At 27.3% G+C, this 26,530-nt stretch overlaps 7 protein-coding genes across 7 annotated transcripts; 5 read left to right on the forward strand and 2 right to left on the reverse strand.

The window, feature by feature from the left end:
• Positions 1–2,340: 2,340 nt before the first annotated feature.
• Positions 2,341–2,955, reverse strand: T551_03664 (uncharacterized protein; the record flags this gene model as incomplete). Its single annotated transcript, XM_018375927.1, is given in 7 exon segments — positions 2,341–2,492; positions 2,515–2,562; positions 2,613–2,624; positions 2,730–2,755; positions 2,805–2,862; positions 2,871–2,885; positions 2,907–2,955. Coding segments are annotated over 7 exon segments (360 nt in total).
• A 2,757-nt stretch (positions 2,956–5,712) lies between these two features.
• T551_03665 (uncharacterized protein) lies at positions 5,713–6,350 on the reverse strand (the record flags this gene model as incomplete). The annotated part of the gene is made up of 6 exons (XM_018375928.1): positions 5,713–5,731; positions 5,770–5,844; positions 5,867–5,989; positions 6,067–6,211; positions 6,251–6,287; positions 6,339–6,350. 6 exons carry the CDS (start codon positions 6,348–6,350, stop codon positions 5,713–5,715), a joined length of 411 nt encoding a protein of 136 aa, XP_018227876.1.
• A 653-nt stretch (positions 6,351–7,003) lies between these two features.
• T551_03666 (uncharacterized protein) lies at positions 7,004–8,988 on the forward strand (the record flags this gene model as incomplete). Its single annotated transcript, XM_018375929.1, has 2 exons — positions 7,004–7,073; positions 7,118–8,988. 2 exons carry the CDS (start codon positions 7,004–7,006, stop codon positions 8,986–8,988), a joined length of 1,941 nt encoding a protein of 646 aa, XP_018227877.1.
• Positions 8,989–11,269: 2,281 nt separating this feature from the next.
• On the forward strand, positions 11,270–14,483 carry T551_03667 (uncharacterized protein; the record flags this gene model as incomplete). The annotated part of the gene is made up of 2 exons (XM_018375930.1): positions 11,270–11,351; positions 11,392–14,483. 2 exons carry the CDS (start codon positions 11,270–11,272, stop codon positions 14,481–14,483), a joined length of 3,174 nt encoding a protein of 1,057 aa, XP_018227878.1.
• A 1,546-nt stretch (positions 14,484–16,029) lies between these two features.
• T551_03668 (uncharacterized protein) lies at positions 16,030–19,065 on the forward strand (the record flags this gene model as incomplete). Its single annotated transcript, XM_018375931.1, has 1 exon — positions 16,030–19,065. A coding segment is annotated over one exon (3,036 nt), but the record flags the coding sequence as incomplete, so codon positions are not given.
• A 506-nt stretch (positions 19,066–19,571) lies between these two features.
• On the forward strand, positions 19,572–22,589 carry T551_03669 (uncharacterized protein; the record flags this gene model as incomplete). Its single annotated transcript, XM_018375932.1, has 1 exon — positions 19,572–22,589. A coding segment is annotated over one exon (3,018 nt), but the record flags the coding sequence as incomplete, so codon positions are not given.
• A 437-nt stretch (positions 22,590–23,026) lies between these two features.
• T551_03670 (uncharacterized protein) lies at positions 23,027–26,104 on the forward strand (the record flags this gene model as incomplete). Its single annotated transcript, XM_018375933.1, has 1 exon — positions 23,027–26,104. One exon carries the CDS (start codon positions 23,027–23,029, stop codon positions 26,102–26,104), a length of 3,078 nt encoding a protein of 1,025 aa, XP_018227881.1.
• Between the last annotated feature and the right edge of the window lie 426 nt (positions 26,105–26,530).

The raw sequence follows: 26,530 nt of genomic DNA on the forward strand, positions 1-26,530 counted from the left end.
ATTATAATAAATCTTTTGGTATACGTTACATCGAAAAAGTAAAAAACTTCATATTAATGACAAAGAAATCGAGTTTCATAAAGAATTTATTAATTAAAAAAACAAATTTTTATTTTATATTTTTATATAAACTTAAATAAAATTTAAAATCTTAAAAATTTCAAAAAAATTGAAAATTATAATATATATATTACTCATAAAAAATATAAAAAAATATTTAATAAAAATAATAAATTATACTCAAAGATATAAAGTTATTAATGTTTGAAAATCATATGATAATAATAACAAAAATGATTACAAGCTCAATAATTTGTTTAAAATAAAAGTTTGAACAGTGTGCATGATTTTAAAATATTATATATAGTTATGATAAATATATTTAAACATCTTTTCTTAGAATTAATATAACTTTTGATGAAAAAATATAAATATTAGAATTATTAAAAGTTATTTTTAATAAATATCAGTTTTTATAATAACTTGAAAAAATAGAAAATGTATTTATTGATGTAATGAAAAAGGAAATTAAATAAAAATGAAGTAGGAATTAAAAGTAAAAAAAATTTAAAAATTGAAAAAATCCATCATATATATTATATTTATTTTAGTCTTATCTATATTTAAACAAAAAAAAATAATTAAAATATGATTAAAAAAAGAATAATATTCCGTATATACTCTTATATATTCTTTATTAATGTAAAAAAATTAAAGATATAAAATGTATTTGTTCACATAACATTTTTTCTAAATATTAAATATTAAAAAAACAATGATTAAATACATCAAAAACGAATTTAAATTAAAAAAATAAATAACAAAAATATAAATTATAAAAATATTTAACTTAAGATATAATAAATAAAAATACCATAATAGTAATAATAATAATTACATGAAATTTTTATTATTTAATAAATATATATTTCTTAAGTAGAAATCAAATAGAGATTATTAAAATTATTATTGATTTATTATTGCAAAAATAAAAATATATTATATTTATATTTTTTTTCATTTTTAATTTTTTTTAGAATCTATTCATAAAAAATATACTTTATTAGATTTATCATTAAGTTTATAATTTAATTTATTAAGCTTATCAAATTTACCGTTAAAATTCAATAAGATATAAAAACTTTTGCATAACAGAAAAACATGTAAAGTTATTTTTTATGCAATAATGCTCCGAAAAATTGTTTTGGTTTTAGAAAAAGATGTACTAGATAATCAATCTTGAAAAAAAGCTAAAATGATACTACAAGAATTTAGAGAATATAAATTTTGAACCAGAGAAGGTGTATCTAGGTTCTTGATAGTTTAAAAGACAAATAGTTCTATTCAATCTTATATGTCTAACACATTACAAAACTTGTGTTATAATGATTAAAGATGTATAAAATCATTGTTCTACATTTAAAAAGAATATAAGGAGTTACAAAATCATCAAACAATTGGAAGAGGATTGGGAAAGAAATGATACTTCTCTTTGGGAAAAATACTGTGATATATATATAAAAAAAACATTTTCATAAGCTAGAATAAGACAATAACAATAAAGATAAGCTTTGTTTGAGCATCAAAAAGAACAGCAAAATATTTTGAAAAAAAGTGTCTTTTAAAATCCTTTATATATAATATAAAGAGATAATATAAAGAGCTTTTGGCTAATAAAGATGCTTGTAGTAAGCAGTTGAATAATTACTGTGTAAATTACTACAAATATGATTCTTAAGGATTTGTACAAAGAATAAAATAAAAATGAAAAAATAAAAGATAAAACTTTTAATAAACTCATTACTTAGTCGGTAAAACATCGTAGAATATTTTTACCTAAGTTAAAGTCATTGAGAACTTAAATAGAACAGATAAATTTAAAAAATAAAGACTAGTCGAAAAAGTCATTAATAGCTTAAGTTAATTCTCAGAAACTTTTTAATAAGCAGAAAAAAGAATAGTTATTGTCTTAATATTTACAGCAATATCTATAACAATATCACTGTTTATATTAGGTTTTATATTATGAAGATATCCTGGACATGCATTATCAGCACATAAAGGATTAGTATTTTATTTTGTACCTTTGGTTATAAAGTTGTATCTAGGGTTAATGTTATCTATAATCATTTTAAGAACATATCTTTGAAAATGACTATCTTGAGTTTAAAAATCAACACATGGAAATATGCAAATATTACAAGAAATTTATATTTTCTAATGGTGCATCTCCAGCAACAATATCTATCTTAATAATAGTTGCTGAATTTCTAAAGGATATATCTGGAGTTTGTTATAATAATAACGGATAAAAAATATGTGTCACTTTAAAGACTATTTTTAAATAATAGATAAGCCAATATCAGCAAAAACGAAAATAAATGCATCAGTAGCAGCATCAATACAAAAATAAAAATCAATACTATGCACAATAGAAGTTAATGCAAACAAAAGAGCCTTAAGACAAAAATAGAACAAATAAGATAATGATACTAAGTAAAGGAATAAAAATACCAAAATTAGTATTAATAAATATTAGCATATGAGCAATATATTTCTTTACTATGATTTGAAAGAATTTTTTGTTATAATTTAAAAAAAATAATGAATACTTATATTGAATTCTAAAGTTATAAAAGAAAAAATTTAGGATAATCTAAAGAGTGATCTTTAGAAGAAGATTTCCTAGAGAAAGACATGAAAGGCTCAAAAAAGAATTCAATAAAAACGTCTAATCACATATATGATATAAAAACTTAAAAATATTTAAGAAATACTTCTAATATAGATATAAAATATTGTACAAATATTGGATAAGATAACATGAGGAAGAATAATTAAATCTAAAGAATCTAAAGCTTGCTTATTACGTAAATCATAAAGTTCTGCATACTAAAAAAATAAACCAATAAGAATTGGTGAATATTTGATAATTATTCCATATCTAGCATGCATTTATCCATACTGGTTTCTGGTTTTCCTAAACTTGCTTGACAGATATCTTAAAAATTAATTTTATTTTAAAGACTTAGATTTATATTTTAACTGATTCGATAAGAATCTTCGTTGAAATATTTTCAAATTATATTTATATTATTACTAAAAAAAAATACGTGAAAATCATTATTAATACAGAAGTGATGCATTGTGAACCATTCTTTGATAAAAAATGTCTTTAAAGATTTGTCAATGTTTTTTAATATTTTACTAAGAATGACATGAAATAGAAATTCTACATTAAAAATTTATCTACTTTACTTTAACCAGTCTGCATAATTCTTCTCCCGCATTTATATTTTCTATGATTTGACGCAAAAGATAGCACAAATGCTTAAGAAAAGAGTTACAACACAAAAGTATTGGGAAGAATTTCTTTGATTTTGTCAAAAAATATCTTAAAAAAGCCAAAATGCAAAAAAAAAAACTTGGGAATTTACTACAAAGAATTAAAAAATATAAATTTTAAACTATGAATTAAATATGATAGATTTAAAACTATAAAAACATAAAAAAAGGGTATTATAATGAATGTCAAAATTTTAAAACTGAATTATCCAAAAGATATAATAATCTTCAAAAAGAACTTCAAAAATATACAAAAATCTACTAGATAATGATTACAAAAATAATAATAATACCTATTTTTAAAAAGAGTATACATTAATGCTCCTAAAAATAAATATAATAAATTGAGGAATAAATATTATCAGAAGAAATGTGGTAAAATAACAAAACTTTTTTGAAATTATTTTATGGTAATCTTAACAAATCAACTGCATATAACGACAAGCTAAAAATTTACCCAGAATTGTGTCAAGAAAGTGATAAGTTAATACTCATATCTAAATCGGGAAGTGATGTGCAAGAATATTAAAATGAGGAAGAACTGTAATATTTTTAAAATATATATTGTTACCACATTTAAAGGTTTAAAAAGAAATGCTTTTCATCAAACAGTATTACTTTTGCAAGATGACTTGAAAAAAAATATACAGAGAATATTATTTGTATATCAGAGCCTAATTTTGATCAAATTAGGCTAAGAGTTAGATTGAAGATAGAGATAGAGATACATTAGAAATAATAAAGAAGTTTTTATTAAAAGACTTCATATAAAAAATAGATTACTAATACTGTTGATTTTAGATCTAAATTTTAAGAATTAAAATAATAAAAAAAATTGAAAAGGTTTTTAAAGAGAACTGTAAAAACTCTTAAAAACATAAAACTTTTAAAAATTTTTCTACACAAAATAATCTAAGTAATCATGGGAAGGAAAACACGAAAAATTAAAGATATTAACAAAACTTCTACAAATTTCAAACTAGCGATTTTTGAAAATACTCTTTTTGATCTACACAACTGAATTGTTTAAATTGTCAACATTTCTTAGTAAAGAAAATTATAGAAAATTTAAAACATATTTTTATTTTAAAGAAAATTATCTAAATGGGAAAATATTCAGGAGTATAAAAGCAACATGTTATAAAAAGGACTCGATATATGAGCAGATAATTTATTGCGAAAAAATAACTAAGTATTGTGTAGTTTAAATAAGACATACTATAAAGAATTCCAATGAAAATTAATAAAAGTCAGTGAAAAACTGAAAAAAAGAATACAATATTTTCCAAACAACAAACTATTTGCTCATTGTATATAACCAATAATGATAGTTCAGATACTTATATATAATTTCTTAATAAAATTAATCTTTCTATTGCAGCACTTGGATAAAAAATGAAATTTTTCAATAGATTACAAGGAATTAGGAGAAATATGCGATAACTTAGAGGTTTTAAAAAAAGATTAGATTTCCATGTTGTACATTACAGCAATAATTTGATTAGTTAAGTATTATAAAAAATTTGAAAGAATTTTTACTCAATGAATATAAAAATAATTTAAAGATCTCAAAAAACTGGGTTAAATACTTAAAGTGTCATGAATAGTCTAAAAGTAATGATTGTTTTTGTTTTGTATATTTTTTAAAGTATATATAAAATAATGCTAGATAATGCACGAAATCACTCAAAATATTCAAAAAAATATAAAAACATCGAAAATAGTTGGTATTCTTAAAGAATAACATAAATAATATCATTAACAAATTTTTATCTTTTTCACCATTCAATTACCAAAGAAATTAAAACAGGTTAAAAAAGATACAAAAAAATGATTTTAAAGTATTTGAGGAACTTAAGAAATAGGTAGAGAAACTAATGAAAAAAATAGCTATATTTTATCTTTAATATAGCAATGAATAATACAATAAGAAAAATAAAAAAACATCACATCAAATGGGTTTTGAGATATCTTAACACGTTCAAAAATATGGTAAAGAAAAATTAAGAATATGCTCTTAATAGAAATAAAAGTAGATATATTTTGTTTGATAGAAAAAGTATTAAAAAAAATGAAGTTTAAATAAAGATATGAAAAATTAATTTCAGGTTATGAGATAGGTTATGAGATTAAAGAAGATTATAAAAATTTAAAGAAAATGTATGGAAGAATTGTAAAAACATTTCATAATTTGAAGCCTCTAGATTTTAAATCACATAAAATAATGGTGGAAAATACAAGACAACAGCGATTGTTATAGATATAAAAATAATTAGAAAAAAATATAAACTTATTAATATAATATATAAATAGATTATAGACAGATTAGCATACACAAATAAGTTTATAACTGGATTTACAGCTGCATCAACAATGACATTGAATTCTATAAAAAATAAAAAAATGTAAGCTTGCAAAATATACAAGAAATAATTCTGATGATGTGAAGCTAATTGAAGACTTAACTTAAGAATGACTGGATAAAGTGCAATAAAAGGTCTAATAATAATAATTATTTTACTTATGATTTGAAAACAAATAAATAATATTTAGGAAAGAAAATATATGTTTAAAAGATGAAGAAACATGATATAATGAAAGTATATTAAATAAAAAAATTTCTTCTGTATTAGTCCAGTGTTTACTCTAAATATTATTGATATTTATTTTTCGCCTAATTAATCTATATTTCCTATATCCCCCGTATTCCTAATCATTTACATTAAATCTATCTCAAGTTTACGAAAAAATGATTTACATTTATCCTGTATTTTCTCCGTGTCTTTTCCATGTTTTTTTCCGTGTTTCTTCCGTGAAAATAAGTCGATACCAGGCAATCCGTTAATGATATATGGAACACTCCAAACTTAAATCTATCAAGATTAAGACTTATTTTTAATAATACTTTTAGGATTAAGTTTAACACAAAATAAAATAAAAATCTTTAAAAAATTTAATTTAAAAATTTTTTTAAATAAAAAATATTTTTTTACAAATGTTATCATTTATAACAATTAAAATACACTAAAGATACAGTAAGATAAATCGATAGATTTTAATAAAAAGTTAAAAAATTAAAAATATTAAAAAAGATGAATATATAAAACATATATAAACACGAATATATTCAAATAAATATCAAGAATTTGGTTTCGGCAACGTTTATCTTTTTAATAAAACAGATTAAAATTTTCGAAGTCTTGAGAATTCTAAGTAAAAACTAAAACAATTCTGTTAAAAATACGAATTAACTATAATTATTGAAAATAGAAATATACGATAGAAAATGAAATTTATATCTTTAAAATTAGAAAAAAATGATATAGTTAATGAAAATTAATATGATTAAATTTGACATGAAATAAAGAAAAAATATATAATATATAATAAAAAAGTTAGAACAGATATATTTAAATCAAATATATCATAATATTATTCTTTAAAGTAAAATATATTATAAATTATTTTAATATTATATTTTTTTTGTATTATAATTTTTATAAAAATTAACTATGGAAAAACTTAAACTTTTTAGAGAAATATTGAAATTAACTAGTCTTAAAACGATGATATCAAATAGATTTATCATTCTATTTTCAAATTAACATTAATAATATTTAATTATTCGATTCTTCATGAAACAAATTGTCTTTTATAAATGAAAACCTCTATCATTCTAACTTTAAGCATCATTTCGTCTGCTTTCTCAAAGAGTGTTCCTGTTCATGGTATTTTCATCCTTTTTTGTTTTCTTTTGATTTTCATTTTTTAGAATCAAATGAAAAATTTAATTTTTTTGATTTAGAAAACTATAGTTCATCTGACTATTTAACATCATTTCATGTGTCAAAGCGTTCAAGTGCTTCATATACATTTTTTTCTTTTTTAAGGGATTCTGTTGATATTTCTGCTTTAGTCTTAGGAGGCAATATAAATGATAGAGAACAATGTACAGAATTTCTAGAAAGTCTTTGCGAAATACTTCATCCGGAGTTACCAGAAGGACCCTTTACTACTGTACTCAGGAAAATATGTGAAATTAAACAAGGATTAAATAAGCTTTGTCAACATTTAACTACTAAATCTCGTCATACTAATTTTACATTGATTGAAAAAAAATGTATTGACCTTGAAAATATACTTTCAAGTATTTATAATAACTTTAATCTAAAGAATGGGCCCGATAGACTAAAAGGAAGATGTAGCGAATTAGAAACATTATGTAGCGTCTATGAACCCATTTGTGGTGGATCCGTTTCTGTCCTTTGCAATAGAATTTCTACTGATTGTTTTGATTTACGTCGTGAAGACCATCAAAGTTCATTTTTACTTCAGGTCTTGCAGAATGATCTTAGTGATCCTGAGATTTGCCGTAAATCGCTTCATGATAGATGTCTATGTCTTAGTACCCTTACTCCTACAATGGCAGATGCCTGTCTTCTTGTAGATGCTACATGTCAAAATCTTATGAAACATAAAGAACAGAAATGCTCAGCTCTTGAATCTGCTATTTATGGAATAACCCTAGGTGATTCAGAAAACTCAGAAGAGTCTTTGGATACTTCAGACAACACATTGGAAACCGATTGCACGTCGTTTCCTCCTTGTATTGATTTTTTATCATACTGTGATAATTCAGAAACAAGAAAGCATTGTCAACGTATAAAACAAAAATGCACTCAAGATAATTCAATTGAGCATTCAACGACCAAAGTTAGTCTAGGTGATTGTGCATCAGCTTATAGTAATGTGGATTTGGATGCTTTTTTTCATAAATTACATGATAATCATCTTCTATTTCCATTTGGATACCCGAGTCTTCCTGATATTTTGTTATTTCTAGTTTCATTAATGCAACATCGTGGTAATATGCAAGCTAGATGCCAATCATTTTCTTTTAGATATTGTGAATATTATAGGGGGGTATTTCCTGTTCTGCATAGTCACTGTAATAGCAATTTTTCGGAATGTGACAATTTAGATACTAAAGCAACTATAGCTTGTACTGATTTAAAGAAAAAGCTTCATAAATTAGGGCTTGTTCGTAAAGACGGTGATCCCCCTAAGTTATACCGTGGTGCGCATCACGATTTTATTTCTGTAGGTGAATGTGCAACTTTAATGGCAAAGTGTCACTATTATGGCCATTTATGTCCTGAACTTAGAGGCCCATGTAGAAATCTAAATTCTTTATGTTATAATCATAATAGGGAGAGTTATTATTTGGATAAGTTCTGGGATAAAATAAAAAAACACATGACATCACAAGGTTTGGGTGTTTCAGATCTTTTGCATCCAAAAACCTTTACTGGACTATATCCATATATTTTAGAATTATGCTCTACTTTTGGTACTACAAATGAGTTATTTTTTGGATGGTGTTTACACCCCCTTAATATTTCTCGAATGCTTTATTATTATTTTAAATATGATTTTACTGGTTTTCTAAATAACTTATCAAGTGAAGATGGAAAACTTTCTTTGCCAGAATGTGCGCTTTATTCTCCCAAATGTGCTGTATTCTCTGTTGTTTTTGATAATTCTAAGCATATGTGTGATAGGGTAAATGAAATATGTTTTCATCAAGATAGTTTTGAATATTTTTTCGGAAATGACACTGATTTTGGATTTACTAAAAATTGACCTAGTTCTAAAAATAAATTCATTTTAAGTTTTAGATTACATCTTTAAAATGAAATATAAATAATTGTTTTTTAATAAAGCATAAAATTTTAATTTTAATAATAATATTATTAAAAAAATGTAAATTATTTTTTATTTTCCATCCAATGTTTCATAAAAAATATTTTCTAAAGACATTAATTAGAATAGTAATTATAGATCTACTATTAAAAATCGTTAAGTCAAAATTTAAGTATTAAAAATTAAGTTAATACATGAACATGTTTTCATTATTAAACCATATGAAATATTGTTTTGTTATAAATATAATTTAATAAATAATAGAAATTATTGTTCTGCTAGATTAATATTTTTCAAAATTAAAGTTTATTTTTAAATTTAGAAAATAAAATTTTTAATATCTTACGAAGATTTGTTAAATAATAAAACTTGTTTTAATCTTTTAAAAAGTTATATTGGTGCTAATAAATGCAAAGTATTTCCAACTGAATATTTAAAAAATATATAAAGATTTAAAACAAAAAATATATATTTAATAAATAGATAAATAAAATGATGAGAATAAACTAAAAAATGATATCTTCTATATTAATTTAAAGTGTATTTTAACAAAAGAAAAAAACATTTTTTTCTGTATAATACGTGTCATTTATTTGATCAGTCTCTTTTTATTGTCTTTGCTTTTTATGCTATATTTTTTATCTTTACTTTTAGGTTTAATTCAATGTTTACCTTTAATTTACTTCACATTATAATACCTTGTAAGATATTCAAATATATAGTAAAGAAGACTAAGAGCACACCCTAATTGAAAAATTATTATTATATATTTTACTCTTAATTTTATTTATATTAAAATATATACATTTTAATTATAAGAGATATCTTAAAACATGGTCATAAAGATTTATATAATCGTAATGCTTTTAAAAAGAATATTTAATAAAAATATTTAAGGTAATGATTTATAAAAATGATCTATATAACGATGTTAAAATAAATATTTATAAATTTACAAAATTATAAATAATATTCTTAAAATCAATAAAATATTCGAATAAAATTTAAAGATTCTAAATACTCTTCTAAATAATTAAACAGAGAAATTTATTTTTTATCTAAAAATTCAAATAACATTTTTAATATAAATTAAATTAAAATATAAAACTGAATTTTATTTTCAATTTTATTAAGTTTGAATTTAATATTATTAATTGAAATTCGAATCTAAACATGAATTATGCATTGATTATATTTTTCAAGCTAAATTTTTCTAATAATTTTTACATTTATAGACAAAAAATATAAATTTTATTTCTAATTTTAAAAAATACTTTTAAAAGTTTTTATAACTTTATTAGAATATTCTGAGGATATCCAAAAAAATTATAATAAGCCGTTATTATTAAATTTGAAATTAAAATTGCTATTAAAAATACAAGTTACAGGTTTAAAAATCAAATGATTTATTAACAAATTCTCAATATCAAATTGTATATAAAAGAGTTTTACTAAAGACATTATATAAATAAATAATTCAATACAGTAATGCTTATTTTTTATATGTTTAGAACAAAATAATAAAAAAAATTATTTAACTATAATCTATATATCTAAAAAATAAAAATTAAATCAATAAAACATAAAAATTAATATATTTTTCATTAAGATTAATTTTAAATAAGAAATAAACTTATTCCGAATGAACATAAAAATATTCATAAATTCAGAAAAGTACGAAATATAAATGTACAAATTCGGAAAAAAAATAAAAACTATAGAAATATAAGTTTAAAACTAAGTAAACTTAGTTTAAAAACAGTTAAATAAATAGAAAAAAAAGGGAAATCAAAGAAAAATACCGAATCTTATTACCATCAACTTTGTGTTTAATAATCTTTCAAAGGACCAATAATAATCTTAATCTTGGAATTAAATAGAAAATATTTTATATAAAAAATATCTAAGTATATTTTTTTATTAATATAATGTTTTCAATAAAAAAATTAAAAAATTTATAATTAATCTTTTAAACTTAAATGAATTAGAGCTCAGTATTTTAAAATAAATTTACAAAATTAATAAATACCTTAAAGCTTATCAAAATACGTTATTCCAAGTAAATTACAGTTATAAAAATATTCATTAATTTATTATTTTTTATTATCGATTACCAATGACATATATGTGAATTATTTTTACAATATCTCAATCATTTTTATTAACATTTTTAAATCATTTAATTATAAAATAATAATCTCCTTCGATCCCTTTTTCTTTTATGCGACTGCTTATAAAAGTATGTATTCTTCTAATTTTTCTTAATATAAAAAATGTTTTTTCAGAAAATGAAAATATTTTAGGTAATTTTTATTTTTTTTTGATTTAATTTTAATTTCTTAGATCTTATTCAAACTTATTCTCCATTACATGATAAACATCCATTGTTTTCAGATGCAGTTAGAATTACACAATATTATAATCTATTAGAACAAGCATTTAATAATCTAGGACTTAAAAATCTAAGTATTCATAATCAGCATTTCTATTATGTTGTTACTATACTAACTTCAAATGAATTTAATCTTAACTGTGAAAAAAATCTACAGAAAGTCTGCAATGATGCTGCTATAAATACGTTGAATGATGATATTATTTATATTTGCAAGAATGTTCGAACAATATGTGGTTCTTTACACAATAAAATAAATGTAGAAGTAAAAAAAATTATTCAAATTTTTTCAAACACATCAATTAATGAAAACGATCGATGCGTTTTATTACAAGAACATTGTTTTTTTCTAGAACATTATGATCTAGATCTTAGTTCAAAATGCAAAGAACTAAGAGAGCATTGTTATAATAAAGTTCGTCTAGGAGTAGCAGAGGCAATTATCTATCATTTTTTAAAAGGAACTCCAAATAAAATAGATATTTGCCTAAAAAAACTAAAAAAAGAATGTTTATTACTTAGTCAAGAAAGCCCTGAATTATTTTATTTGTGTATTAATGCTGGCGATATTTGTAAGAAATTTGTTTCAATATATGAAAAAAGTTGCAAAAATCTTCATACTCAATTTTTATTAAAACAGAAAGAAATAACAAACGGAAATTGTATGTTTTGGTTAAATAAATGCTACAAAGCTATTTTAGATTGTCCACAACTTTATCATAAATGTCGTTCATTTCAAATAGATTGTGCGGAAAAAGGCATTTTTTATAATTTTCTAATAAATTTTGATATTGATTTTTTTGAAAAATCACCTACTGATAAATATAAAAATATTGTTCAATATGCTTATAAGAAATTAAATGAATTAGGTATCTATGTTGCCAAAGTATCAACGCTTTCGAATACAGTACTCGTTGATATTTTGATTCAAAAAATTAATTCAGATACTGATTATTGCGAAAAAATATTAAATGAAATGTGTCCTTCACTAAATCATTTAGTTCTTTATAAATCCGTATGTACTAAAGAGTTAAATAGTAACAACTATGAAGCTTGTAAGGACATATATAATAAGAATAAGGATTATTTTGAAAAATATTTTGAAAAGTTTACTAGTTTTGGTTTTTTATCAGCTTCAAAATATTCTTTTTCAGAAGAAGAGTGTACAAAGTATTTATTATTGTGTTATCTTGTTAATAAATATGTCGAACATTTTGTTGGACCAAGTGTATGCAAAACAGTACGACTTTCTTGTTATCAACTAGGCTTAAAAACAGCTGCTGAAATAGCTTTAATGGAAACACTAAATGGAATGTTTAAATTAGTAGCTGAATATGATGGAACTTTATGGCGTGAACCAAGTGAAGGTCACTGCAAAATTTATCTTTTCCTTGTATGTAAAAAGTTTATGTATCACAATTATTTTATACTATTTAAATGTTTACATCCAGAAGAAACGTGTAAAAGATTAATAACATATCTCGATAGTCATTGCAAAAAATTGGAGAATATACTAAAAAAGACAAACAGAAATATTACACACAGTTGTGAAAAACAAAAAGAAGAATGTAATAAATTAAAATCATGTTTCGAATCTACTGTAAAATTATGTAAACAGCTTCAAATACATTGTAATAATATGGATGAGCTTATAGCATTTAAATCATCTATTATATTGAGGAATGAAATACATGTTTTTCAAAATAATCAAACTTGTTTAGATTATCTTTCTACATATTGCTCACAAAACAAAAATGATATAAATTATCTATGTACTAATAAAACAGATAAATGTGAATACATGTTAAATAAAGTTAGAAACGATTGTGAACAATTATTGCAGCGTTTAACAACTTATGAATATATCCTTAATGAAATCTCATATATCAATTATAAACGTTGCTATTATTTCACTTATCAATGTACTCTACTTGAACAGGTTTGTTTTAATTCTTTACACGAACCATGTTCTAGAGTTCTAAAAACATGTACCAATGTCTTAAACCAAAATAAAGAACTTAATATATTAGCTAAGATACTTGGGGGAATATCTAATGTTTCTGAATGTAATGAAAAAATGAAAAAATGCAAAAATTCTGCAGACCAAAAGAAAAAACAATGCAACAGTTCTATTCAATGTGAAACTTTAATATCATATTTAGAAAAAATATGTGATACATTTGTATTAAAAGCATTTATATATTATCATACTAAATCTGGTTCTGACACAGAGTGTAAAAAAATAAAATCTTTATGTTCATCTATAGGGTCTTCTTGTTCTGGGATTAACGATAAAGTTTCTTCTGTATGTAATAAGTTTACTGTTGAGTGCAAATCACCACTGCCACAACCACCACCACCGCCACTACCTCCATCACAACCACCACCGCCACTACCTCCACCACAACCACCATCACTACCACCGGAGCCACCTGTGCCATCAACACCGCCAAAGCCATCAGAACCAAAGCCAAAACCACCTAAACCAAAGCCAAAACCAAAATCGACAAATTCAACTACAAGCTTTACTACGAATTTACCAACTACAAATTCATCAATTGCAGCTCCGCCAACTACATCAAGTTCTCCAACTACACGTATACCAACTACAGACACATCTACAGACACATCTACAGACACATCTACAGACACATCTACAGATACACCTACAGATACACCTACAGATACACCTACAGATACACCTACAAATACACCTACAGATACACCTACAGATACACCTACAGATACACTTACAGATACACTTACAGATACACTTACAGATACACCTACAGATACACCTACAGATACACCTACAGATACACCTACAGATACACCTACAGATACACCTACAGATACACCTACAGATACACCTACAGATACATCAATTACACAATCATCAACATCCACACGTTCAAGACCTAGACCAACAATGTCACGGGATGACTATGGAGAAGGTTATGGACTCAGAGCACAGAGATTACAAATGATAAAATTGATTTTTGAGATTGTGGAAATAATATTAGGACTATGGATAATTATTTAAGATTAAAACAATATATATTTACTAATATTTTTCTGGGGCATTTTTAACGATAATTATGTAAAACTAATGATTATTCATAAGATTTATTTAAATATTTTTGGAAAATAAATATAGAAACTATTATTTTGTAGATATCGAGCTAATTAGTGAATCATAATTTTTGGGACATTGATATTTAATGGTTAATCATAGTTTAAAAGACGATTTTTTCATTTTGCAATTCATCTCTGGTAAAACTATTGGAAATATAGATACGACTGAATATATTGGATTTATTTATTTATTTCCTAAAAGTATTATCTCTTTTAAAACAATTCTTTTTGTAAATTAACCTAACTTTTTGACAATCAAAATTTAGATTTTAAGGATCGACATTTTCTTATACTAAAAAACTATTTTGTATAATAGAACAAAATACATTTAACAGTCTTAAAAATATAATATCAATATAGAAAGAAAAATTAAAAAATACCATGAATTTAATAATATAAAATTTAAAGTATATAAAGAATTAAAAAGCTTAATAAATATTTAAATTTCCAAGACAAAATAATTTAAGAATGCACAAATTTAAAAATAAAATTACAAGCCATAAATTCAAACTGAAAAAGATTTCTTGAAACTAATCGAACTGTATAAAATTTATAAGTGTAAAAAATATGCAAAAAAACATGTATAAATAACTAAAAAAACAATCTTGAAATTGAAAACTAATAAAATACTTGAAAACCTCAATATTTTTTAAAAAATAATTATCATTACTTGAAAAATATTTTTGCAATTTAAATTCTAAAAACAAAAAACATAAAAGAATACGAAAAACTATATGGTTTTGAATTTAGATTTTAACTTGATAAAACTAGATATAAAAAATAAGTAAAAGTAAAACGATATAAAATAGTTTCAAATAAAAAATAAAATTAGAATAAAAAATCTAAAATAACATTATTTTTTATGCATAAAAATATTGAATCAAGAAGAATGAAAAGTACGATAATCTTAAAAATAAGATTATAGCTAGCTTTAATAGAACTAGAAGATATTCTAATAATATTAAAACATGTATATCAAATGAAAAATTTTATTTAAAAAAAAGCCATTATAACTGTCGTGTTCGATGCATACTCTAGTGAGAATTTTCTGATTTTTCTAATATTTGTGATAATATAACTGAAGAATATTATAAAAATTTCCTAGATAACTATCTTATATTTTTTTAATTGCCTTTATTTCTTGTTTATGCCCTTTTATACTATTCACTTATTAAGATTTACGATTACCCCACATTTACCCCGCATTTACCCCACACAAATTTAAATACGTGTAGTAAAGCATGTATCACAATAATTGTATGGACACACTAAAGATATACTTTGCACACACAGCTTCTTTGACAAGTTTTGTCACTGAATTTACTTGAACACCCTTAAAATTAAGAATAATTCAAATTTGAAGACATGGTTCTAACATCTCACGTTCAATCAAAATACGCTAATGGAAACTCAAACTCAGCCACACACCACAACGCAACCCACCCACTTTCGTCGGCCACAGCTTGGCGCGGGCGGTGGCGCGGGCGGTTAAGCGGCAGACACAGAAAGTAGTGCAAGGAGCAGATGAAGAAATTCATCTTTTTACTTTAATTGTAGGAAAGGATTATAACAATGATGAAGAATGTAGAAAAAAGATAGAAACATACTGTAAAGGACTAAAAAATGCAAAATTACAACCTGAAGAGATTCACAAAAAACTTGAAGATATTTGTAAAACTGGAAAAGAAAAAGAAAAATGCATTGAATTGAAAACTAAGGTCTCTCAAAAATGTACTCATTTTGAGACAGAACTTGAAAAATTATTAAAAAATCAACAATATGATTGTAGTGAGGAAGAAAAGCAATGTCTATTTTTAGAAAGAGCATGTCCTACCCTTAAAGATAAATGTAATGAGTTGAGAAATGAATGTTATCAAATGGAACGTGATGATGTTGCAGAAAAAGCTCTTTTGAGAGCACTTAATGGAAGCTTTAAAAAAAATGGAAACTGCAAAGAGAAGCTTAAAGAAGTTTGTCTTGAATTAAGCAAAGAAAGTGATGAAATAATGAAAATGTGTCTTAACCAGGAAAAAACATGTCAATCATTAGAGAAAATAGCAGAAAAAAGATGTAGTTCTTTAAAAATACCAGTAAATACCTTACTCACAAGTACTGTTAATGGAATGTGTCTTTTATTACTCAAAAAGTGCTATTTTTATGGGAAGAACTGTGAAGGTGCGGACAAGCCAAAATGTAATGATCTTGAAAATGAATGTAAAAAAAAAGGTTTTATTTATACCATACAGGGTTCAGAATTTAATCCTACAAAATCAAAACCCACTTTGGCAGAGAAAATAGGCCTAAAAGAACTTTATGAAAAGGCAGCAGAACAAGGGATTTTTATTAGAAAGCCACCGCCAGTAGAAGCAACAGACTTATTGGCATTGTTAATTTTAGATTCAAGTCAGAATCAGTCTAATAAAAATGAGAAATGCAAAAAAATTCTTAAAGATAAATGCAAAGATCCTAAAGAAAAAGGGATTCTAAAAGATTTATGCCAGGGAGAAGAACTAAGTAAAGTTGGGGAAAAGAAATGTGAAGAATTAGAAGATGATATTAAAGAAACTTGCAAAATCTTCAAATCAAAAGTTCTCAATAATCATCTCTACGACGTAACAAAAGGAAGTACTGGGATTATTATGTGGGAAAAGTTACCGACATTTCTTAGCAATGAAGATTGTGCAAAGCTAGAATCTTATTGCTTTTACTATGAAAAAGCTTGTTCAGATATCAAAAATAAATGTATGAATATAAGGGCAGCATGTTATAAAAAAGGACTTGATGCAATAGCAAATGAAGTGTTGCAAGACAAATTGAGGGGACTATTGCATGGTTCAAAAGAAATATGGCTTAATAAATTTCAACAAAAACTTGTAGAAGAATGTAAGAAATTTAAAGAATGGACTGACGAGTTATTTGTATTGTGCACAAATCCTGCAAGAGCGGCTCGAGTACTTTCATATGACCTTCGAATGAAGGCAGTCTTTTTGCGAAATGATTTGAACAAAAGACGAGATTTCCCAACGAAAAAGGATTGTGAAGAGCTAGAAGAAAAATGTAGAACATTAGGTGAAGATTCAAAAGAGATTGAGTGGCCGTGTCGTACACTGAATGAGCATTGTGATCGTTTAAGAATTGCAGAACAATTGGAAGAAAAATTGTTGGAAGAAAAAACAAAAGGCCTGGATGAGTTCGATTCATGTATAGAAAAACTTGGCGAACATTGTAATAGTTGGGCCAAAAAAGGAAGATCACAGTTTATTCTTGCATGTCTATCACAGAACATTACTTGCAAAATTGTCACAAAAAATGTTATATCTAAATGTGCAGCATTAGAAGAACATATGAAAACGGAAAATATTGTGAATAAGGCAAAGAGTGAAGATGAAAGAGAATCAATTTGTAGTGTTTGGGAATCATATTGTGATAAGTTCATGTCAAGTTGCAAAAATCTAACAAATGCAGACGGAAATAATAAAAAATGCAAAGAACTTAAAGAGAATTGTAAACCGTATCGTGTTCGAAAAGATCGTGAAGATGCAGTTATGATAGAATTTAAGGGACATCTTGACAATAAAAACAATTGTATAACAACTCTTGATCAATATTGTACGCAATTAAATAATGCAAATAACGGACTCGAAACTTTGTGTATGGATAATACTAAGACCAAAAAAGAAAATAAAACTGTTAGAGAAGAATTGTGCCTGAAACTACTTGAAAGAGTACAAAAAAAATGTCCTAAGTTGAAAAAGGAGCTTCCAAAAGTAAAAAAAGGGCTAGAAAAAAAAGTAGGAGAATATAAAATCATTAAAGATAATGCAGAAAAAGCAATGAAAAAAGCAAATCTTGTCTTATCCATAACAAAAGCAATAAACGATAAATCAGGAAGTAAGAATGTACCTAATTCACTTAACAAAGTAAAAAATCTAACACATTTTAAACTTATGAAAAGAGATATAAAAATACAAGTGACAAAAGAAGATCTAGAAGCATTCGATTTGGTAGCACAAGCGTTTAATTTATATGTAGAATTAAAGGAAATATGCCACCATCTAAAAGAAGATTGTGGATTCAGAAAGGAGTGTAACGCCGTAGAAATATGTGAAAAAATAGATGGAATATGTGCTGGATTAAAACCACTAGAAATAAACTCGCAAGAAATAACAGCAAAGAATACGACTATAACGACAACGACAATAACAACAACGACAACAACAACCGTTACCGATCCGAAAGCATCTGAATGCAAATCCTTACAGACAACAGATACATGGGTTACACAGACATCGACACACACAAGCACATCTACCACCACATCTACAATCACATCAAAAATAACACTCACATCAACGAGGCGATGCAAGCCTACAAAGTGTACCACAGGGGATGATGTAGAGGACGTGAAACCGAGTGAAGGCTTGAGGGTGAGCGGGTGGAATGTAATAAAAGGGGTGATAGTAGCAATGGTTATTTCGTTTATGATTTAGAAAGCAAATGAGCAAGATTTAATGATGAGCATGTATATTTACTAGATGAGCAAGCAGGGTAGGAGAGGAAAGAGTAAGGTAAATTGAGTCATCTCTTCAGCATCAATTGAAAGTGCATTACACATGAAATCACGTGTTCCCTATCTAATTGACCACTATTCTTTGTCTAAATAGCCTTTATTTCTGTATATACTGTTTTTTTATCATTTATCGCCACTGATTGATTTTTACGTTTATCTCGCGTTTACCCCACATTTTACCCCACATAAATTTAAATACATACTAAGCACGTATCATAATAATTCTATGGACACACTAAAGATATACTTTGCACACACAGTGCTTGTCTGACAAGTTTTGTCACTGAATTTACTTGAACACCCTTAAAATTAATTAAGAATAATTCAAATTTGAAGACATGGTTCTAACATCTCACATGCAACCAAAACACATTAGTGGAAACCCAAACTCAGCCACACAGCACAGCACAGCCCACCCCCGTCAGGCACAGCTTGGCGCGGGCGGTGGCGCGGGCGGTTAAGCGGCAGACACAAGCACAGGGAACACAAGATGATGAAGTAAATCTTTTAGCTTTCATCTTAAAAGAAGAAATGGATACCACTGATAAATGCGAAACAAAACTTAAAGAATATTGTGGAAACTTAAAAAAAATTGATCCAAAACTGAATAAAATAAGTTCAAAACTAGAAAAAATATGTGAAGATAGTGAAACAATAAAAGGAAAATGCAAAGATCTAAAAGATAAAATAACAAAGAAATGTCAGAATTCAAAACAAGAAATTGAAAAAACATTAACAAACCCATCAACTGTTAATTGCAAAAAAAATGAACAAGATTGTTTGTTTCTAGAAGAAGCATGCCTTAATGATCTTAAAAATAAATGTAACGAGTTAAGAAATACGTGCTATCAAAAGAAACGTGATGAAACAGCAGACGAAGTTCTTTTAAGGGCGCTTTCTGGAAACCTTAAGAATGATGCAGGATGCAAAAAGAAGCTTGAGGAGGTTTGTCAGGAATTGGACGATGAAAGTGATGAATTAATGAAACGGTGTCTTTATCAAGAAAAAACGTGTGAAGATCTCCTAAAGAAAGGGGAAAATAAATGTAATACTCTTAAAACAGAAATTAAAACATTAAATAATAAATTTCAAGAAAAATGCAGATCATTACTTGAACAATGCCACTTTTATGAACCAAGCTGCAAAGATGAATATAAACCAAACTGTAAAGAATTGACAACAAAATGCGAAAATGCAAAGATTACTTATATACCACCAGGTTTAGATTTTGATCCTACAAAACCAAAGACTACATTGGCAGAGAAAATAGACTTGAAGGAACTTTATACGGAAGCAATAAAAAAAGGTGTTTATATTGGAAGAACATATGCAAAAGATGCGATTACTCTTCTAGCTTTATCAACTTTGCATTTGAGTGATTCAGGTAAGGTTGGTGAAAGAAAGAAAAAATGTGAGGAAATCCTCAAAAATAACTGTAAAAATCCTCAAGAACATAAAATTCTAAGAGATTTATGTACAAATAATAGCGACATAACTGAAGAAGGGAAAAAAATTTGTAATAAATTAGATGAAAGATTAGCAGAACGCACTCTAATTGTTTCTGAAAAGATAAACAGACATCTTGGAAATAAGGCAAACGAAATAATTAGCTGGTATAAATTACTAACGTTTCTTACTGAAAAAGAGTGTACAAGACTACAGTCAGATTGTTTTTATTTGAAAGGCCAAAGTCAACTTGAAAAACTCTGTAATAACCTAAAAGCAGCGTGTTATAAAAAAGGACTTGAAGCAGTAGCAAATGAAGTATTACAAGATAAGTTACGAGGAAAGTTACATGGTTCAAATGAAACATGGCTTGAAACCCTTCAAAAAGACTTGGTAAAAGTCTGTGAAAAGATGAAAGGAGAAAGTGATGAGTTATTTGTACTATGTATAAACCCAATAAAAACGGCTCTTACAGTGTCAACAGATTTGCGAATGAGGGCAGTTGCTTTGCGAGAACAATTAAATGATAAACGAGATTATCCGACGAAAGAAGATTGTAAAGAGCTTGAAAAAAAGTGTAATGTTCTAGGTCAAGATTCAAGCGAAATTAAGTGGCCATGTTATACATTAAGTCAACATTGCAATCGACTGGAGAGTATAGAATATTTGGAGAATAAGTTATTGGAAAAAAAGCTAGAAGGCTTGAAAAATGAAACTATTTGCAGAGAAAAGACCAAGGAACTATGCAAACTATGGATTAGAAGAAGAAATGTTAAATTTTCTTATGCATGTTCTACTTTAGAAGTTACCTGTAAAAAGATTAATGAAAGTCTTAATTCTAAATGCAACGCATTAAAAGAACATATGGCAATTCATGACGTTGTAAAAGAAGCAGAAAAAAAAGAAGAATATTGTAGGTTTTGGACTCCATATTGTGAAAAATTCACTCCAAGTTGTAATGAGCTTGAGAAAAATAAAGGAAAAGGATGTAAAAAACTTAATGAGAAATGTAAATTGTTTTTTGAGAAGAAAAAATTAGAAGATAAAGCAATTGATGAATTCAAAGGTAGTTTGTCGACTAATACAGACTGTGAGGGAACTCTTGAAAAATACTGTGTAGCATTGAATAATGCGACTAATGGGCTTGAAACTCTGTGCAAGAGCAATAATTCTACTAAGGAAAAAGTAAGGAAAGAGACTTGTAAGAGGCTGGTTGAACGGGTACAAGAAAAATGTCCAGGATTGAAAAAGGAACTTGAAGAAACAAAAGAAGTGTTAGTTGAAAAAGAAAAAGAATACAAAGATGTTAAAGAGAAAGCAGAAGAAGCAATGAAAAAAGCAAGTCTTGTTTTATCAAAAGCAAAAATAGAAAACAATAAATCAGCAAACGAAGTTGTGCCTAATGCACCAGCCGTACCCAGCGGAGCAAAAGACACAAAGTCGTTTAGACTTATAAGAAGAGATGCAACAGTGAAAGTAACAGAAGACGAAGCAAAAGCATTTGATTTAGTAGCACAAGCGTTTGGACTCTATGTAGAATTAAGGGAGATATGCCATGATTTACTAAAAGGATGCGGATTTAAAAAAGAGTGTAAATGTGAAAGCCAATGCAAAGAGATAAAAAAAATATGTTCAAAAATAGAACCATTGGAAGTAAAACCATATAAAATAGAGACAGTAACTAAAAACATAACGACCACTACCACAACAACAACAACAAAGACAGAAGGAGAAGGAAAGACTGCAGAGTGCCAATCTCTGCAGACGACAGACACGTGGGTCACAAAGACGTCGACCCATACTAGCACTTCTACGACTACGTCCACAGTCACATCGAGAATAACACTCACCTCAACGAGGCGGTGTAAGCCTACGAAGTGTACGACAGGAGAGGAAGATGATGCAGGAGAGGTGAAGCCGAGTGAAGGGCTGAGGATGAGTGGGTGGAGTGTGATGAGGGGGGTGTTATTAGCAATGATGATTTCATTCATGATTTAGATGTAAAATGAGAATGGGATATAAGAACAGCATGTATATTTACTAGATAAGAAGGCAGGGTAAGAGAGGAAAGAGTAGAGTATGATCTCTTCAGCATCAATTGAAAGTGCATTATAACCAAAAGAATACGTGTCCCCTAGCCAGTTGTCCCATATTTTTCGCTTGCATAGCCTTTATTTTTCATTTATGTTCTTTTATATTCTACTTTTTATCTATTCAGATTTTACGATTACCCCACATTTACCCCACACAAATTTAAATACTACGATATTCAAACATCAGAATATTGTATGGACACACTAAAGATATACTTCAGCACACACTATACCTGTTTCATCACAGAATTTACTTGAAAACTCTATAATTAATTAGAAATAGTTTAATATTCAAATTTGAAGACATGGCACTAACACCTGACATGCAACCGAAACACGTTAATGGAAACTCAAACTCAGCCACACACCACAGCGCAGCCCACCCCCGTCAGGCACAGCTTGGCGCGGGCGGTGGCGCGGGCGGTCAAGCGGCGGGCTGCAGCACAGAATAGTGTTGAAGAAGAATATCTTTTGGCTTTGATTTTAGAAAATGAGTATGAAAATAATGATAAATGTAAAAAAAGGTTGAAAGAGTATTGTGAAGTTTTAAAAAATGTAACAAAAGAACCAAAAAAACTAGAAGAAAAGTTAGACGGAATCTGCAAAGATGATAAAACAATAGAAGCAAAATGCAAAGAATCAGAAACAAAGGTTAAAGCAAAGTGTACTAGTTTTCAAACAGAACTTGATAAAGCAGTCAAAAAGGGAGCTTCAACATTAGAAGATAATGATTGTAAGAAGAATGAACGACAATGCCTGTTTTTGGAGGGAGCATGTCCAACAGAACTTAAAGATAAATGTAATGAACTGAGGAATAAATGTTATCAAAAAAAACGAGACGACGTAGCAGAAAAAGCTCTTTTAAGAGTACTTAGAGGGAACCTTAAGGATAAAAACACATGCAAAAATAAGTTAAAGGGGGTTTGTCAAGAATTCAACAAAGAAAGTGATGAGCTAATAAAATTATGTCTTGACGAAGAAAAAACGTGTGGAGATCTTGTATCTAAGAAAGAATACAAATGCAAACCTCTCAAAGAAGGAATTGATCTAGTGCTTGGAAAGGAAGATTTATTAAAAGAAAAATGTTTATTATTTCTTGAAGAATGTTACTTTTATGGGTCAAACTGTGAAACAGATCAGCCAAAGTGTAAAGAGTTTGCAAGCAAATGTCAAAAGGAAAATCTCGTTTATGCAGCACCAGGTTCACACTTTGATCCTACGAAATTAAAGATTAGGTTAGCAGAAGAAATAGACCTAGAAAAATTGTACGTAGAAGCAGTGAAAAAGGGAATTCATATTGGAAGGCCATCAATAAAAGATGAAGTCGCTTTATTGGCATTATTAAGCAAGAGTGATGCTCAAAATACTTTTAAAGATCAATGTGAAGATGTTATTAAAAAAAAATGTGGAAACTTTAAAGAGCATATTATTTTAAAAGATTTATGTAGTAATAAGACTATCACTGATAATCCAAAAGAAAAATGCGAAGAACTAAATAAGGAGTTAACAACCCGTATTTTAACTGTTTCTAAAAGGATTGAGAAATATTTCGCTCCAGCTAATGTAAAGGAAATTATTGGTTGGCATATGTTGCATACATTTCTTGGTGAAAGAGAGTGTACGAAACTGTTGTCGGATTGTTTTTATTTGAAAAGCCAAGCTCCACTTGAAAAGCCCTGCAATAACTTAAAAGCAGCATGTTATAAAAAAGGGCTTGAAGCAGTAGCAAATGAAGCATTACAAGATAAGTTACGGGGAAAATTGCAAGGTTCAAATAGAACATGGCTTGAAACCCTTCAAAAAAACTTGGTAAAAGTTTGTGAAAAGACGAAAGGAGAAAGTGATGAATTATTTGTACTATGTATGAACCCAATAAAAACGGCTCTTACAGTGTCAACAGATTTGCGAATGAGGGCAGTTGCTTTGCAAGAGCATTTGAACGAAAAACGAGATTTTCCAACAGAAAAGGATTGTAAAGAATTAGAGAAAAAATGTGAGGTCTTAGGAAAAGATTCAAGAGAAATTAAATGGTCATGTTATACGTTAAAACAGCATTGCAATCGGCTGAAGAGCATAGAGCACTTAGAAGAGGAGTTGCTAAAAGAAAATAAAGGATATTTAAAAGATGAAAATAGCTGCAAAGAAGAAGCTAAGAAACGATGTGAAAAATGGTTTAGAAGAGAAAATAATAAATTTTTTTCGGCTTGTTCTGACTTGGAACTTGTTTGCAAAAAGATCACTAGAAATGTTGAATCTAAATGTAATATATTGAAAGGACATATGGAAACTATGAACGTTATAAGTGAAATAGCTAAAAAAGAGGAAAAAATATGTGAATTTTGGGCTCCATATTGTAAAAAGTACGAGCAAAATTGTGAAAAACTTAAAAACGGAGGAAAAGATGGGCAATGCAAAAAACTCAATAAAAAGTGCAAATCATTCCTTGAAAAAGAAGCTTTAGAAAATAAAGTTGTAGAAGAATTGAAAGGTAGTTTATCAAACGTAGGAGAATGTAACAATACACTTAATATATACTGTACACAATTGAAAAAGGCAGAGAATGGGTTGGAAACTTTGTGCAAAAGCAAAGAAAACACCAAGAGTGACATTAAAGTTAGAGAAGAACTCTGTGAAAAGCTAATAAAACGTATAAAAGAAAAATGCTCAAAATTGAAGGACGAGCTTGAAGAAGTAAAAGAGGTCTTAGAAAAGAAAGAAGAAAAGTATAAAAAAATTAAAGAAGAAGCAGAAAAAGCCATGGAAGATGCAAACCTTATTTTATCGAGAGCGAAAGGACCTGATAATAATAATAATAAGTCAGTAAATAAAGACTCATCTGATACACCTAAGGAAGGAAAAGGCACAACAGGATTTAAACTTGTAAGAAGAAATGCAAAAGTGCATGTAACAGAAAAAGAATTAGCAGCATTTGATTTGGTAGCAAGAGCATTTGATCTCTATCTAGAATTGAAAGAAATATGTAATCATTCACTGAAGAATTGTGGTTTCAAAAAAGAGTGTGACTGTGAGGATCCATGTAAAAAGATACAGGGAATATGTTCAACATTAGAGCCACTAAAAGTGAGACCACACGAAATAGTAACTAAAAACATAACAACTACAACCACAACCACCACCACAACTACCATTAAAGACGCAAAGGCAACAGAGTGCCAATCTCTGCAAACGACAGACACATGGGTCACAAAGACGTCAACCCATACTAGCACATCCACAACCACATCTACAGTCACGTCAAGAATAACCTTGACCTCGACGAGGCGGTGTAAGCCTACGAAGTGCACGACAGGAGAGGGGGATGAAGCAGGAGAGGTGAAGCCGAATGAGGGGTTGAGGATGAGTGGGTGGAGTGTGATGAGGGGGGTGCTAGTGGCTATGATGATTTCATTCATGATTTAGATGTAAAATGGGAATGGGATATAAGAGCAGCATGTATATTTACTAGATGAATGAGGATAGGGCAGGAAAGAGTAGAGTATGATCTCTTTAGCATCAATTGAAAGTGCATTACACATAAAGTAGCGTGTTTCCTGTGCAAATAGCCTGTATTGCCCGGATGAGTGGCCGCTGTTTGTTGTGCCATGTCGTTATCAGCGCATTCAGCGCCTACCCCGGATTTACCCCACATGGAGTCGAGGTGAGATGCAGTGATGGAGAGATGATGGGATAGGACAATGGGGGGAGTGGAGTTGGGTGGGCGGTGTTTGTATGTAGCGTTGAGGTTGATGAGCAGAGTTGAAGTTTGTGAAAGTTGATATAGACATTGATATAAGAATTGATAGAAATTAGTGTTTAGAAAGATTTCCATAGCGTATTTAAGCATTG

Source organism: Pneumocystis jirovecii (genome assembly GCF_001477535.1).
Source record: "Pneumocystis jirovecii RU7 chromosome Unknown supercont1.20, whole genome shotgun sequence".
Taxonomy (NCBI): domain Eukaryota; kingdom Fungi; phylum Ascomycota; class Pneumocystomycetes; order Pneumocystales; family Pneumocystaceae; genus Pneumocystis; species Pneumocystis jirovecii.